At 38.5% G+C, this 15770-nt stretch overlaps 1 protein-coding gene across 1 annotated transcript in view; it reads left to right on the top strand.

The window, feature by feature from the left end:
• LOC128696603 (solute carrier family 22 member 7) overlaps nucleotides 1–15770 on the top strand; it is a 360956-nt gene that overhangs the window by 207563 nt on the left and 137623 nt on the right. Inside the window, exon 5 of the mRNA XM_070094771.1 lies at nucleotides 7881–8035. Coding sequence (XP_069950872.1) covers nucleotides 7881–8035 — 155 coding nt within the window. The remainder of the gene's footprint in view (nucleotides 1–7880; nucleotides 8036–15770) is intronic.

Here is a 15770-nt window from a genome sequence, read left to right as displayed (position 1 = left end):
GGACGAGTTGAGACTAGTTGCTAGTGCAGGTAACATAGATGTATTTGCCATTACTGAGACGTGGTTTAATTCAAAAAGTCGGGACATGCCTGCAGAATGTCACATTCAGGGTTTTAAATTGTTCCAAGTAGATAGAAGTATCGGGAAGGGGGGTGGGGTGGCATTGTATGTCCGAGATCGCTTGAACTGTTGCATAAAAACGGGTATTAAGTCTGAAGTAACACATACAGAGTCTGTTTGGATAGAATTTTCAGAGGGGCATGAAAAATTAATTTTAGGTGTGATATACCGTCCCCGAAATTTAGATAGGGACCAAGGGAGACTACTATGGGAGGAAATTGTTAGGGCCACAAGGCACGATAATGTAGTAATTCTAGGAGACTTTAACTTTAGTCATATTGATTGGAATTTCTTGACTGGGAATTTAGAATCATACGATTTCTTAGAAGTAGTTCAGGATTGTAAAGTAAAAGGACACAAGTGCAACTAATGTGACATTTATTGTAGCAACGTTTCGCTCTCCAGGAGCTTTATCAAGCCATTACGTAATGGCTTGATAAAGCTCCTGGAGAGCGAAACGTTGCTACAATAAATGTCACATTAGTTGCACTTGTGTCCTTTTACTTTACATATTGTCGGTAATTCTACCAACTTTATTACAATAGTTCAGGATTGTTTTTTGAAGCAGTTTGTGACAGAACCTACAAGGGGAAATAACCTGCTTGACTTAGTTCTGGCAAACAATGAATCCCTTGTTAATAATTTAGAAGTTTCAGAGGAACTGGGTGCTAGCGACCACAAATCAATTACATTTAGAATTGAATGGAAGTATGATAGTAGGGATAATTCAGTAACAGTCCCAGATTTTCGCTTAGCAGATTACGATGGGCTTAGAGAACACTTATCATCTGTTGACTGGGGTAACGAAGAGAGCTATCAATATGACAGTTTTCTGAACACAATACATGCTGCTCAAAGAACGTTTATCCCTTATAAGGAAATTAGATCAAATAGAAATGACCCAAAATGGATGAATAATAGGCTGAAATATCTACTAGGGCATAAGAAAGGAATTTATAGGCGTATCAAAAGAGGCGAGGGTCACCTTATGAATCAGTATATTGACATTAAGAGGGACATTAAAAAGGGGATAAGAAAAGCTAAAAGGGACTATGAAATTAAAGTTGCTAGGGATTCTAAAACTAACCCAAAAAGTTTTTTCCAGGTATATAGAACAAAAGTCAGAGATAAGATAGGTCCCCTTAAAAATAACTATGGGCATCTTACTGACAAAGAGAATGAAATGTGCTCGATTTTAAATAATTATTTTCTCTCGGTTTTTACACAGGAAGACACTAATAATATTCCGGTAATTAATTTTTATAGTGGATCAAAAGAAGATAAATTATGTAATATCACAGTCACTAGTGAAATGGTTGTGAAGCAGATAGACCGACTGAAGCAAAATAAGTCACCGGGTCCTGATGAGGTTTTTTCAAGGGTTCTTAAGGAATGCAAAATGGAAGTCTGTGAACCATTAACTAATATTTTTAATTTATCTCTTCAAACAGGTGTAGTGTCTGATATGTGGAAGATGGCTAATGTAATTCCTATTTTTAAAACAGGGGACAAGTCGTTACCGTCAAATTACCGCCCAATAAGCCTGACCTCAATTGTAGGCAAGTTGCTAGAGTCACTTATAGCTGAGATCATAAGAAGCCATCTCGATAAGCATAGCTTGATTAATGATACTCAGCATGGATTCACAAGAGGCCGGTCTTGTCTAACTAATTTATTAACTTTCTTCAGTAAAGCTTTTGAGGCTGTTGACCACGATAACGAATTTGATATTGTTTACTTAGATTTTAGTAAGGCATTTGATAGAGTTCCGCACCAAAGACTGTTGAAGAAAGTAGCAGCTCATGGCATTGGGGGAAGTGTGCTCTCGTGGATCAAATCATGGCTCACAGACAGGAAGCAGAGAGTGTCCATAAATGGGGTTAAATCCCAGTGGGGATCAGTAACAAGTGGCGTTCCACAGGGATCAGTCTTGGGCCCGTTGTTGTTTATAATATATATCAATGATCTTGATGAAGGAATTGCTAGTGATATGAGCAAATTCGCCGATGACACGAAGATAGGTAGGATAATTGATTCAAACGTAGATGTTAGGGAACTTCAGGAGGATTTAGACAAACTCTACTCTTGGTCAGAAAAGTGGCAGATGCAGTTCAATGTGGATAAATGCAAGGTTCTGAAGCTCGGGAGTGTCTATAACCCTAGCACTTATAAGTTAAATAATGTAAAGTAAAAGGACACAAGTGCAACTAATGTGACATTTATTGTAGCAACTATGAAATTAGAGTTGCTAATGAATCAAAGACTAATCCAAAGGGATTCTTTCAAGTGTATAGGACGAAGGTGAAGGAAAAAGTAGGACCTCTGAAAATTGGGAATGGACAGCTGACGGATAACGAACTGCAAATGTGCTCCTTATTTAATGACTATTTTTTGACAGTTTTTACACAGGAAGATGTAAATGAGATTCCAGTAATCAATGATTACTTAGTTCCTGATGAATTTAAGTTAACTAATATTACTGTCACTAGGGACATGGTTATTAAGCAGATAGACAAACTGAAGCAAAATAAGTCCCCGGGACCCGATGAGCTGTTTTCCAGGGTACTTAAGGAATGCAAGATGGAGCTTAGTCAGCCATTAACGAGTGTATTCAATGCATCCATCCTTACCAGTGTTGTGCCAGAGTTGTGGAAGATGGCTAATGTGGTTCCTATATTCAAATCAGGGGATAAGTCCAATAAGCCTGACATCTATAGTGGGCAAGTTATTAGAATCAATTATAGCTGACATTATCAGAAGTCACCTTGAAGAACATAACTTGATAAATGAATCTCAGCATGGATTCACGAGAGGTCGTTCCTGCCTGACAAACTTACTGACGTTCTTCAATAGAACATTTGAGGCAGTTGACAGCGGTATGGAATATGATATTGTTTATTTGGATTTTAGTAAAGCTTTCGATAGAGTACCTCACAAGAGACTCTTAAGAAAAGTGGCAGCTCATGGTATAGGAGGTAAAGTTCTAGCATGGATTGAGGCATGGCTAACCAATAGAAAGCAGAGAGTTACCATTAATGGAGTGAAATCTGAATGGGGATTAGTCACTAGTGGCGTTCCACAAGGATCAGTTTTAGGCCCTCTCTTGTTCATAATTTACATTAATGACCTTGATGAAGGGATTACGAGTGACATGAGTAAATTTGCTGATGATACAAAGATAGGCCGTATAATTCACTCTGAGGAGGATATCAATGAACTCCAGGACGATTTGGACAAATTAATGTCTTGGTCTGAAAAATGGCAGATGAAGTTCAATGTGGATAAGTGTAAGGTACTTGCCCTTGGTAATGAAAATAATTCTCGAAGCTATAATCTAGGTGAAGTAGAGCTTGATCATACAGAATGTGAAAAAGACTTGGGAGTCATGGTAAGCAGAAATCTAAAGCCAAGACAGCAGTGCCTTAGTGTGCGCAACAAGGCCAACAGATTACTTGGATTTATCTCAAGAAGTATAAGTAACAGAAGTCCAAAAGTTATTTTGCAGCTCTATACATCACTAGTGAGGCCTCATTTAGATTATGCTGCTCAGTTTTGGTCTCCTTACTACAGGATGGATATAGACTCATTACAGAGCATACAGAGAAGAATGACTAAAATGATTTACTGTGTAAGGAACCTCCCGTATGAAGATAGACTTAAAGCCTTAAATCTCCACTCTCTGGAGAGGCGTAGAACGAGAGGAGATATCATTGAAGTGTATAAGTGGATGACAGGCATAAACAAGGGAGATATTAATAAAGTACTGAGGGTGTCGAACCAGGTAAGAACCAGAAATAATGGATATAAGTTGGATAAATTTAGATTTAGAAAGGACATAGGTAAGTACTGGTTTTCTAACAGAGTTGTAGATGCGTGGAACAGTCTTCCTAGTGGGGTGATAGAGGCTAGGACCTTGTGTAGCTTTAAGAAGAGACTGGACAAATATATGAGTGGGAGGGGCTGGGTTTGATTGGTGTTGGGGGGTGCGGGAGTTGTTTCTTGAGTAGCTTTAGGTAGATGTCGTTTTGATAAGGACCTGCCTCGTATGGGCCAGTAGGCCTTCTGCAGTGTTCCTACATTCTTATGTTCTTATGTTCTTATATATACCCTCTGTGTCCATGTATTGTTTGTAATGGCTTGATAAAGCTCCTGGAGAGCGAAACGTTGCCACAATAAATGTCACATTAGTTGCACTTGTGTCCTTTTACTTTACATATTGTCGGTAATTCTACCAACTTTATTACAAACTGTGACAACTCCCACTTTATGTGTGATTCTTTATCTTTTAACTCCACGCCTCTTGTCAAGACCCTCGCATTTACTTCTCTTACGACCCCATCTATAAATATATTAAACAACCACTGTGACATCACACATCCTTGTCTAAGGCCTACTTTTACTGGGAAATAATTTCCCTCTTTCCTACATACTCTAACTTGAGCCTCACTATCCCAGTAAAAACTCTTCACTGCTTTCAGTAACCTACCTCCTACACCATACACTTGCAACATCTGCCACATTGTGATGAATGGTTTGAAAAATTCTACAAGATTGATGGACTGAACACATCGACTCCAGGCTGAGGGACTGATTACCTCATACTCCTCCTCTCCTTACGCCTTCCTCTTTGTATTGGAGTGATGAAGCCACTGTGTGGCGAAACGTTTCCTGAATAAAGATTCCTATATGCTGCATAAGTGTCTCATCTGCCACATTGCCCCCCTATCCACCCTGTCATACGCCTTTTCCAAATCCATAAATGCCACAAAGACCTCTTTAGCCTTATCTAAATACTGTTCACTTATATGTTTCACTGTAAACACCTGGTCCACACACCCCCTACCTTTCCTAAAGCCTCCTTGTTCATCTGCTATCCTATTCTCCGTCTTACTCTTAATTCTTTCAATAATAACTCTACCATACACTTTGCCAGGTATACTCAACAGACTTATCCCCCTATAATTTTTGCACTCTCTTTTATCCCCTTTGCCTTTATACAAAGGAACTATGCATGCTCTCTGCCAATCCCTAGGTACCTTACCCTTTTCCATACATTTATTAAATAATTGCACCAACCACTCCAAAACTATATTCCCACCTGCTTTTAACATTTCTATCTTTATCCCATCAATCCCGGCTGCCTTACCCTCTTTCATTTTACCTACTGCCTCACGAACTTCCCACACACTCACAACTGGCTCTTCCTCACTCCTACAAGATGTTATTCCTCCTTGTCCTATACACGAAATCACAGCTTCCCTATCTTCATCAACATTTAACAATTCCTCAAAATATTCCCTCCATCTTCCCAATACCTCTAACTCTCCATTTAATAACTCTCCTCTCCTATTTTAACTGACAAATCGATTTGTTCTCTAGGCTTTCTTAACTTGTTAATCTCACGCCAAAACTTTTTCTTATTTTCAACAAAATTTGTTGATAACATCTCACCCACTCTCTCATTTGCTCTCTTTTTACATTGCTTCACCACTCTCTTAACCTCTCTCTTTTTCTCCATATACTCTTCCCTCCTTGCATCACTTCTACTTTGTAAAAACTTCTCATATGCTAACTTTTTCTCCCTTACTACTCTCTTTACATCATCATTCCACCAATCGCTCCTCTTCCCTCCCACACCCACTTTCCTGTAACCACAAACTTCTGCTGAACACTCTAACACTACATTTTTAAACCTACCCCATACCTCTTCGGCCCCATTGCCTATGCTCTCATTAGCCCATCTATCCTCCAATAGCTGTTTATATCTTATATATATATATATATATATATATATATATATATATATATATATATATATATATATATATATATAAATATATATATATATATATGTATGTATGTATGGTCTCCTCTTATGTCCATTGATTTGATCCTAGAAAAGAAAACCCAGATCTCAGGACGATGGAAGGTAGAATGAAAGGCACTAATACATATGATGCAATTTACCTGCTTACCAGGTGCCTGTCCATCCCAAAACTTACCTATTTCCTGAGATGCTCCCTAGCCTTCAGCAGTTCAAATCTTAAAGAATATTACTCACTCCTAAAGACCTTGCTAGAGAGTGTATTCAGTCTTTTCCTTGAAGATGGACAGTGGATGCAAGCCTCACTTCCAGTCAGGTTTTGGGGACTGGGAGTACGCAGATCCTTCCAGATTGCCCTACCAGCTTTCTTGACATCCTCCATAGCATCAGATGACTTAATAAAACAAATTCTTCTGGACAACCTCAGTGACTCAGCAGGAATACTAGATCCTAGCTACTTTAGTGCCATTACCGACTGGGAGATAATTGTCTCTCTGCCACCAAAATCTAGTACAGCACTGGCATAAAATCGGTCTAGTTCGGATGGCCCCCAACGCCGAAAAGTTGCTTGTCAACATGTTAAGAACTGCAACATCCGACACTACCTGTCTCCAAACTCTGAGTGCACCTCACTGCTGGGACTTCCTCCAAACAGTTCCCATTTTGGTAATGGAAACACGCCTAGATCCATAGACCCTCCGTATTGCAGTGGCTCTCTGCCTCACTGCTTTAATTCACACGGATATCCGTGTATGTGCGGCAATGGACATGCCAACCAAAATGGTTTACTACTCCAAAACCAAGGGCTGGTACACAAAACACAATGAAGTTAAGGACATCATGGAGAGGAGCCTTGTTACACCTGGATGCCCAGATGAGAGAGAGACCTGATCCCTAGCAGCCAACAATACTCAAAACTCGCAATCTACCCCGACGGGATCACCATCTATCCCTGGAAGAATGGCAAGTTCAGAGTATGGGACAATACATGATGGCTGATACCTACATCAGTCACAGTGTCAGGCAACAGGGAGGTTCTGTGGCTCACAGGGAGGAGTGCAAGATCAAGTACAGAGACATAAGCCAACAGTATCAATTTGTCCCAGTGGGATCAGAGACTTTGAGCTAATGTTGAAAGAATGCTGCGTGTTCCCACAGAGAACTTGGTTCCAGAATGATTGAGACCGCCAGGGACCTGAGGTCAGCCGTTTTTCACGTTCAAGTACCTCAGCATGGCCATCTAGAGAGGAAATGCTTGCTGCATACTTGGATAGCATCCAAGAGATTCATAGTCTTTGGTATAGTGTATCAGTGCATTCATGTTTGTGCTTTTTTTAAACAAATAATCTCTGACCTTAAAAAATATAGACATACATGTATATATGGGTAGTAGGGGAAGACTAGTGCTCACATGTATATCTTTGATTACTACCTATAATTCTGCTTCTATACTGATCATTTTACTGTCAAATATGAATGTACAGGTTGTTTACCTTCCTTAGGTCATGTCAGAGCCAGTCCCTGTGTTCAAGACGTGACCCATACCAGTCAGTTAACACTCAGGTGTTTGTTTTCTGTTAGGTGAACTTAGTCAGCAGGTGTAAGGAGAGTTACCTATATCTATTGTCCTTTTTGGGAATAGATCTCGAGTCACTTTAGCTGAGAGACAAGTATCGCTACGAAAGTCACTTTCACACTACACTATGGAGAATTTTGTTCATCAGTAAACCGAAAAAAAGTGTCTCCTGATATGGGGCTTTCCAGGATGATGAACCGTTCAGTGATGGAACAACCTCTGGCTCACTGGTGCTGCTATCATTAGTAATTTATCCACTGTCTTACCTTAACTAGGTTTTCCCCCATAAGGTATAAAAGTAATAATGACATTTAGTATCCTACTATTCTACCACTATTGAAAAAAGTAATATGTTGTCAGTGTGGGTCGTCGCCCGATGCTGGTGGTGGCGTCGATGATGTACTCAGTGTTCGGACTGCTGCGTCTCTACGCCACCAGTTACTGGTGGATTATGGTCACAATGTTCTTAGCTTCCACATCCTTCCCGTCCATCCTGGAACTCTCATTAATCATTGGTAAGTCTTTAGATTTTTAACTTTTTATTAAGTTCAAATTCATTATCATTTTCACGAAGTGTTTGCACATAATTCCGTCTACTTCAGGGAATGTCTTTACAGTGTATCATCTACAAGTCTTCACTTAGATATACCATATATTTATATGTATTTTAGTACTTATCTATAATCAGTTATTTATTTAATACTTAATTTATCAGATTAGGCACCAGTTGTTGTGGTCTACCCTGTAATAACTGTATTGTGGTCTTCCCTGTAATAACTGTATTGTGGTCTTCCCTGTAATAACTGTATTGTGGTCTTCCCTGTAATAACTGTATTGTGGTCTTCCCTGTAATAACTGTATTGTGGTCTTCACTGTAATAACTGTGTTGTGGTCTTCACTGTAATAACTGTATTGTGGTCTTCCCTGTAATAACTGTATTGTGGTCTTCCCTGTAATAACTGTATTGTGGTCTTCCCTGTAATAACTGTATTGTGGTCTACCCTGTAATAACTGTATTGTGGTCTACCCTGTAATAACTGAATTGTGGTCTACCCTGTAATAACTGTATTGTGGTCTACCCTGTAATAGCTGTATTGTGGTCTACCCTGTAATAACTGTATTGTGGTCTTCCCTGTAATAACTGTATTGTGGTCTACACTGTAATAACTGTGTTGTGGTCTTCCCTGTAATAACTGTATTGTGGTCATCCCTGTAATAACTGTATTGTGGGCTTCCCTGTAATAGCTGTATTGTGGTCTACCCTGTAATAACTGTATTGGGGTCTTCCCTGTAATAACTGTATTGTGGTCATCCCTGTAATAACTGCATTGTGGGCTTCCCTGTAATAGCTGTATTGTGGTCTACCCTGTAATAACTGTATTGTGGTCTTCCCTGTAATAGCTGTATTGTGGTCTACCCTGTAATAACTGTATTGTGGTCTTCCCTGTAATAACTGTATTGTGGTCTTCACTGTAATAACTGTATTGTGGTCTTCACTGTAATAACTGTATTGTGGTCTTCCCTGTAATAACTGTGTTGTGGTCTTCACTGTAATAACTGTGTTGTGGTCTTCCCTGTAATAACTGTGTTGTGGTCTTCACTGTAATAACTGTGTTGTGGTCTTCCCTGTAATAACTGTGTTGTGGTCTTCACTGTAATAACTGTGTTGTGGTCTTCACTGTAATAACTGTATTGTGGTCTTCACTGTAATAACTGTGTTGTGATCTACTTCAGCAATTTGAATTTTCTTCATATTCTTATAAAGAACAACATCAGAAGTTATTTTAAAAAACCTGAAAAATCACTTTCCTCAAACTTGTAATTCTTCCACAATATCTACAAGCAACTTTTACAATATCTACAACCAACTTTTACAATATCTACAACCAACTTTTACAATATCTACAACCAACTTTTACAATATCTACAACCAACTTTTATAATATCTTCAACCAACTTTTACAATATCTACAACCAACTTTTACAATACCTACAACCAATTTTTACAATATCTACAACCAACTTTTACAATACCTACAACCAACGTTTACAATATCTACAACCATCTTTTACAATATCTACAACCAACTTTTACAATATCTACAACCAACTTTTACAATATCTACAAGGAAATAGCAAACGAGAGGACTCCAATAGCAATAGTGAGGATAAATTACCAAAAACAACTGGTGGGAGCTCCATTGTTGGTGCTAGGGAGGATAGAAGTAAGACAGGGAAACATGCACCAACAGGGAATACAGTCACAGAAACCCAAGGCAAGCGGAAACCAAGCCTGTGCACATACTATGCACTTGGTATCTGCGGGCATTGGAAATCTGGAAAAACAGATGGGACGTGCAACTATGACCACCCTAGAAAATGCCATGCCCATATGACAACAGGAAAATGCAAACTCCCTTCCTGTAAGCTTTTTCACCCTGAAATGTGTACCTCTTCAGTACAGGAAAGACTGTGCTATAACTTAAATTGCCAGGCATACCATCTAAAGGGGACAAAAAGATACAAAACACCCAGGCCATGGGAAAACCTGGGTAGCCACAGCCACTCAAGAGGGAGAGGTTTTTTAGTGCCAGGAAGGAAAAAAAACTGGCAGGAAATGGCAGAAATCGTACACCAAATCCAGTCATTCCTGGAGTGGAACCACAGTCGATGGCCTCCACTCCAAACCAACAGATACAGATACTAATGCCGGAAAAAAATCCCCCCCCAGTACCAACAATACCACCAGTCCGATAACATTCTTCTTTGCAAATATACAGGGTCTAAAGCCAGCAACAAACAACAAAATACCTTTCATCCGTGGACTGCTTGCAGAGGCAAAGGCAATGTTCGCGGCTTTCACTGAGACCCACATAAAGGATCACTTGGACAACGAAATATGGATCCCAGGTTACAACCTATACAGATGTGACAGAGTGAACAGGCAAAAGGGGGGGGTTGGCCTGTACATTGCAGAGTCACTTGTTTGCACAGAACTGCTTAATGCCTCAAATGATGTAGTGGAAGTTTTAGCAGTAAAGGTCGAGAACCAAAACTTAGTCATTGTGGCAGTCTACAAGCCTCCGGATGCAACATACCAGCAATTCCAGGAACAGCTGTTAAAAATTGACCACTGTTTGGAAAATCTTCCAGCTCCTGCACCCAACATCTTGCTCCTGGGGGATTTCAACTTAAGGCACCTAAAATGGAGGAATATAGCAAATAATATTGTTGCAGTAATAACACCAGGAGGCAGCTCTGATGAAAACTCACACTCACACGAGCTTTTAAATCTCTGCACAAAATTCAATTTAAACCAGCAAATAATAGAGCCTACTAGACTGGAGAATACACTAGACCTCATCTTCACTAACAATGATGATCTGATAAGAAATGTCACCATATCAAAAACAATATACTCAGATCACAACATAATTGAGGTTCAGACATGTATGCGTGGAGCCCCAGACCGACAAAATGAGACTAGTCACGAGGGAGCATTCACCAAATTCAACTTCAATAACAAAAACATAAAGTGGGACCAAGTAAACCAAGTCCTAACCGATATAAGCTGGGAAGATATACTAAGCAACACAGACCCCAACTTATGCCTAGAACAGATTAACTCGGTGGCACTCGACGTATGCACAAGGCTTATTCCTCTAAGAAAAAGGAGGAGTAGATGTAAAATAGAAAGAGACAGGCGCTCCCTTTACAGGCGACGGAAAAGAATAACAGAGCGGCTAAAAGAGGTCAATATATTTGAAATGCGTAGGGAGACACTGGTCAGAGAAATAGCAAGCATCGAACTTAAGCTAGAAGAATCCTTTAAGAGTCAGGAATCGCAGGAAGAACTAAAAGCCATAAATGAAATCGAGAGAAACCCAAAGTATTTCTTCACCTATGCCAAATCAAAATCGAGAACAACGTCCAGTATTGGGCCCCTACTTAAACAAGATGGGTCCTACACAGATGACAGCAAGGAAATGAGTGAGCTACTCAAGTCCCAATATAACTCAGTTTTTAGCAATCCGCTAACCAGACTGAGAGTCGAAGATCAAAATGAATTTTTTATGAGAGAGCCACAAAATTTGATTAACACAAGCCTATCCGATGTTATCCTGACGCCAAATGACTTCGAACAGGCGATAAATGACATGCCCATGCACTCTGCCCCAGGGCCAGACTCATGGAACTCTGTGTTCATCAAGAACTGCAAGAAGCCCCTATCACGAGCCTTTTCCATCCTATGGAGAGGGAGCATGGACAAGGGGGTCGTCCCTCAGTTACTAAAAACAACAGACATAGCCCCACTCCACAAAGGGGGCAGTAAAGCAACAGCAAAGAACTACAGACCAATAGCACTAACATCCCATATCATAAAAATCTTTGAAAGGGTCCTAAGAAGCAAGATTACCACCCATCTAGAAACCCATCAGATACACAACCCAGGGAACATGGGTTTAGAACAGGTCGCTCCTGTCTGTCTCAACTATTGGATCACTACGACAAGGTCCTAAATGCACTAGAAGACAAAAAGAATGCAGATGTAATATATACAGACTTTGCAAAAGCCTTCGACAAGTGTGACCATGGCGTAATAGCGCACAAAATGCGTGCTAAAGGAATAACAGGAAAAGTCGGTCGATGGATCTATAATTTCCTCACTAACAGAACACAGAGAGTAGTCGTCAACAGAGTAAAGTCCGAGGCAGCTACGGTGAAAAGCTCTGTTCCACAAGGCACAGTACTTGCTCCCATCTTGTTCCTCATCCTCATATCCGACATAGACAAGGATGTCAGCCACAGCACCGTGTCTTCCTTTGCAGATGACACCCGAATCTGCATGACAGTGTCTTCCATTGCAGACACTGCAAGGCTCCAGGCGGACATCAACCAAATCTTTCAGTGGGCTGCAAAAACAATATGAAGTTCAACGATGAGAAATTTCAATTACTCAGATATGGTAAACATGAGGAAATTAAATCTTCATCAGAGTACAAAACAAATTCTGGCCACAAAATAGAGCGAAACACCAACGTCAAAGACCTGGGAGTGATTATGTCGGAGGATCTCACCTTCAAGGACCATAACATTGTATCAATCGCATCTGCTAGAAAAATGACAGGATGGATAATGAGAACCTTCAAAACTAGGGAGGCCAAGCCCATGATGACACTCTTCAGGTCACTTGTTCTATCTAGGCTGGAATATTGCTGCACTCTAACAGCACCTTTCAAGGCAGGTGAAATTGCCGACCTAGAAAATGTACAGAGAACTTTCACGGCGCGCATAACGGAGATAAAAACACCTCAATTACTGGGAGCGCTTGAGGTTTCTAAACCTGTATTCCCTGGAACGCAGAAGGGAGAGATACATGATTATATACACCTGGAAAATCCTAGAGGGACTAGTACCGAACTTGCACACGAAAATCACTCACTACGAAAGCAAAAAACTTGGCAGACGATGCACCATCCCCCCAATGAAAAGCAGGGGTGTCACTAGCACGTTAAGAGACCATACAATAAGTGTCAGGGGCCCGAGACTGTTCAACTGCCTCCCAGCACACATGAGGGGGATTACCAACAGACCCCTGGCAGTCTTCAAGCTGGCACTGGACAAGCACCTAAAGTCAGTTCCTGATCAGCCGGGCTGTGGCTCGTACGTTGGTTTGCGTGCAGCCAGCAGCAACAGCCTGGTTGATCAGGCGCTGATCCACCAGGAGGCCTGGTCACAGACCGGGCCGCGGGGGCGTTGACCCCCGAAACTCTCTCCAGGTAAACTAAAGGTAATATCTACAAACAACTTTTACAATATCTACAACCAATTTTTACAATATCTACAACCAACTTTTACAATATCTACAACCAACTTTTACAATATCTACAAACAACTTTTACAATATCTACAACCAACTTTTACAATATCTACAACCAACTTTTACAATATCTACAACCAACTTTTACAATATCTAAAACCAACTTTTACAATATCTACAACCAACTTTTACAATATCTACAACCAACTTTTACAATATCTACAACCAACTTTTACAATATCTACAACCAACTTTTTTCAATATCTACAACCAACTTTTACAATATCTACAACCAACTTTTACAATATCTACAACCAACTTTTACAATATCTACGAAAAACTTTTACAATATCTACAACCAACTTTTACAATATCTACAACCAACTTTTACAATATCTACAACCAACTTTTACAATATCTACAAACAACTTTTACAATATCTACAACCAACTTTTACAATATCTACAACCAACTTTTACAATATCTACGAAAAACTTTTACAATATTTACATCAAATTTTTACAATATCTGCAACCAACTTCTTCAATATCTACAACCAACTTTTACAATATCTACAAACAACTTTTACAATATCTACAACCAACTTTTCCAATATCAACAACCAACTTTTACAATATCTACAAACAACTTTTACATTATCTACAACCAACTTTTACAATATCTAAAACAAGCTTTTATAATATTTACAACCAACTTTGCAATATATACAACCAACTTTACAATATCTACAACCAACTTTTACAATATCTGCAACCAACTTCTACAATATCTACAAGCAACATTTACAATATCTACAACCAACTTCTACAATATCTACAACCAACTTTTACAATATCTACAAGCAACTTTTACAATATCTTCAACCAACTTTTACAATATCTACAACCAACTTTTACAAAATCTACAACCAACTTTTACAATATCTACAACCAACTTTTACAATATCTACAACTAACTTTTGCAATATCTACAACCAACTTTTACAATATCTACAACCAACTTTTACAATATCTACAACAAACTTTTACAATATCTTCAACCAACTTTTACAATATCTACAACCAACTTTTACAATATCTACAACCAACTTTTACAATATCTACAACCAACTTTTACAAAATCTACAACCAACTTTTACAATATCTGCAAACAACTTCTTCAATATCTACAACCAACTTTTACAATATCTACAACCAACTTTTACAATGTCTACAACCAACTTTTACAATATCTACAAGCAACTTTTACAATATCTACAACCAACTTTTACAATATCTACAAGCAACTTTTACAATATCTACAACCAACTTTTACTATAACTACAACCAGCTTTTACAATATCTACAACCAACTTTTACAATATCTACAACCAACTTTTACAATATCTACAACCAGCTTTTACAATATCTAAAACAAACTTTTACAATATTTACAACCAACTTTGCAATATATACAACCAACTTTTATAATATCTACAACCAACTTTTACAATATCTACAACCAACTTTTACAATATCTACAGCCAACTTTTACAATATCTACAACCAACTTCTACAATATCTACAACCAACTTTTACAATATCTACAACCAACTTTTACAATATCTACAGCCAACTTTTACAATATCCACAACCAACTTTTACAATATCTACAACCAAATTTTACAATATCTACAACAAACTTTTACAATATCTACTACCAACTTTTACAATATCTACAACCAACTTTTACAATATCTACAACCAACTTTTACAATATCTACAACCAACTTTTTCAATATCTACAACCAACTTTTACAGTATCTACAGCCAACTTTTACAATATCTACAACCAACTTTTACAATATCTACAACCAACTTTTTCAATATCTACAACCAACTTTTACAGTATCTACAGCCAACTTTTACAATATCTAAAACCAACTTTTATAATATCTACAACCAACTTTTACAATATCTGCAACCAACTTTTACAATATCTACAACCAACTTTTACAATATCTGCAACCAACTTTTACAATATCTACAAGCAAGTTTTACAATATCTACAACCAACTTTTACAATATCTGCAACCAACTTTTACAATATCTACAACCAACTTTTTGCAATATCTACAACCAACTTTTACAATATCTACAAGCAAGTTTTACAATATCTACAACCAACTTTTACAATATCTGCAACCAACTTTTACAATATCTACAACCAACTTTTACAATATCTACAACCAACTTTTACAATATCTACAAGCAAGTTTTACAATATCTACAACCAACTTTTACTATATCTACAGCCAACTTTTACAATATCTGCAACCAACTTTTACAATATCTACAAGCAGCTTTTACAATATCTCAACCAACTTTTACAATATCTACAACAATCTTTTACAATATCTACAACCAACT

Source organism: Cherax quadricarinatus, chromosome 47 (assembly GCF_038502225.1).
Source record: "Cherax quadricarinatus isolate ZL_2023a chromosome 47, ASM3850222v1, whole genome shotgun sequence".
In the NCBI taxonomy this organism is placed as follows: Eukaryota; Metazoa; Arthropoda; class Malacostraca; order Decapoda; family Parastacidae; genus Cherax; species Cherax quadricarinatus.
The sequence above is the reverse complement of the archived record's forward strand: the minus strand, read 5'-3'. Positions and strand labels throughout refer to the sequence as shown.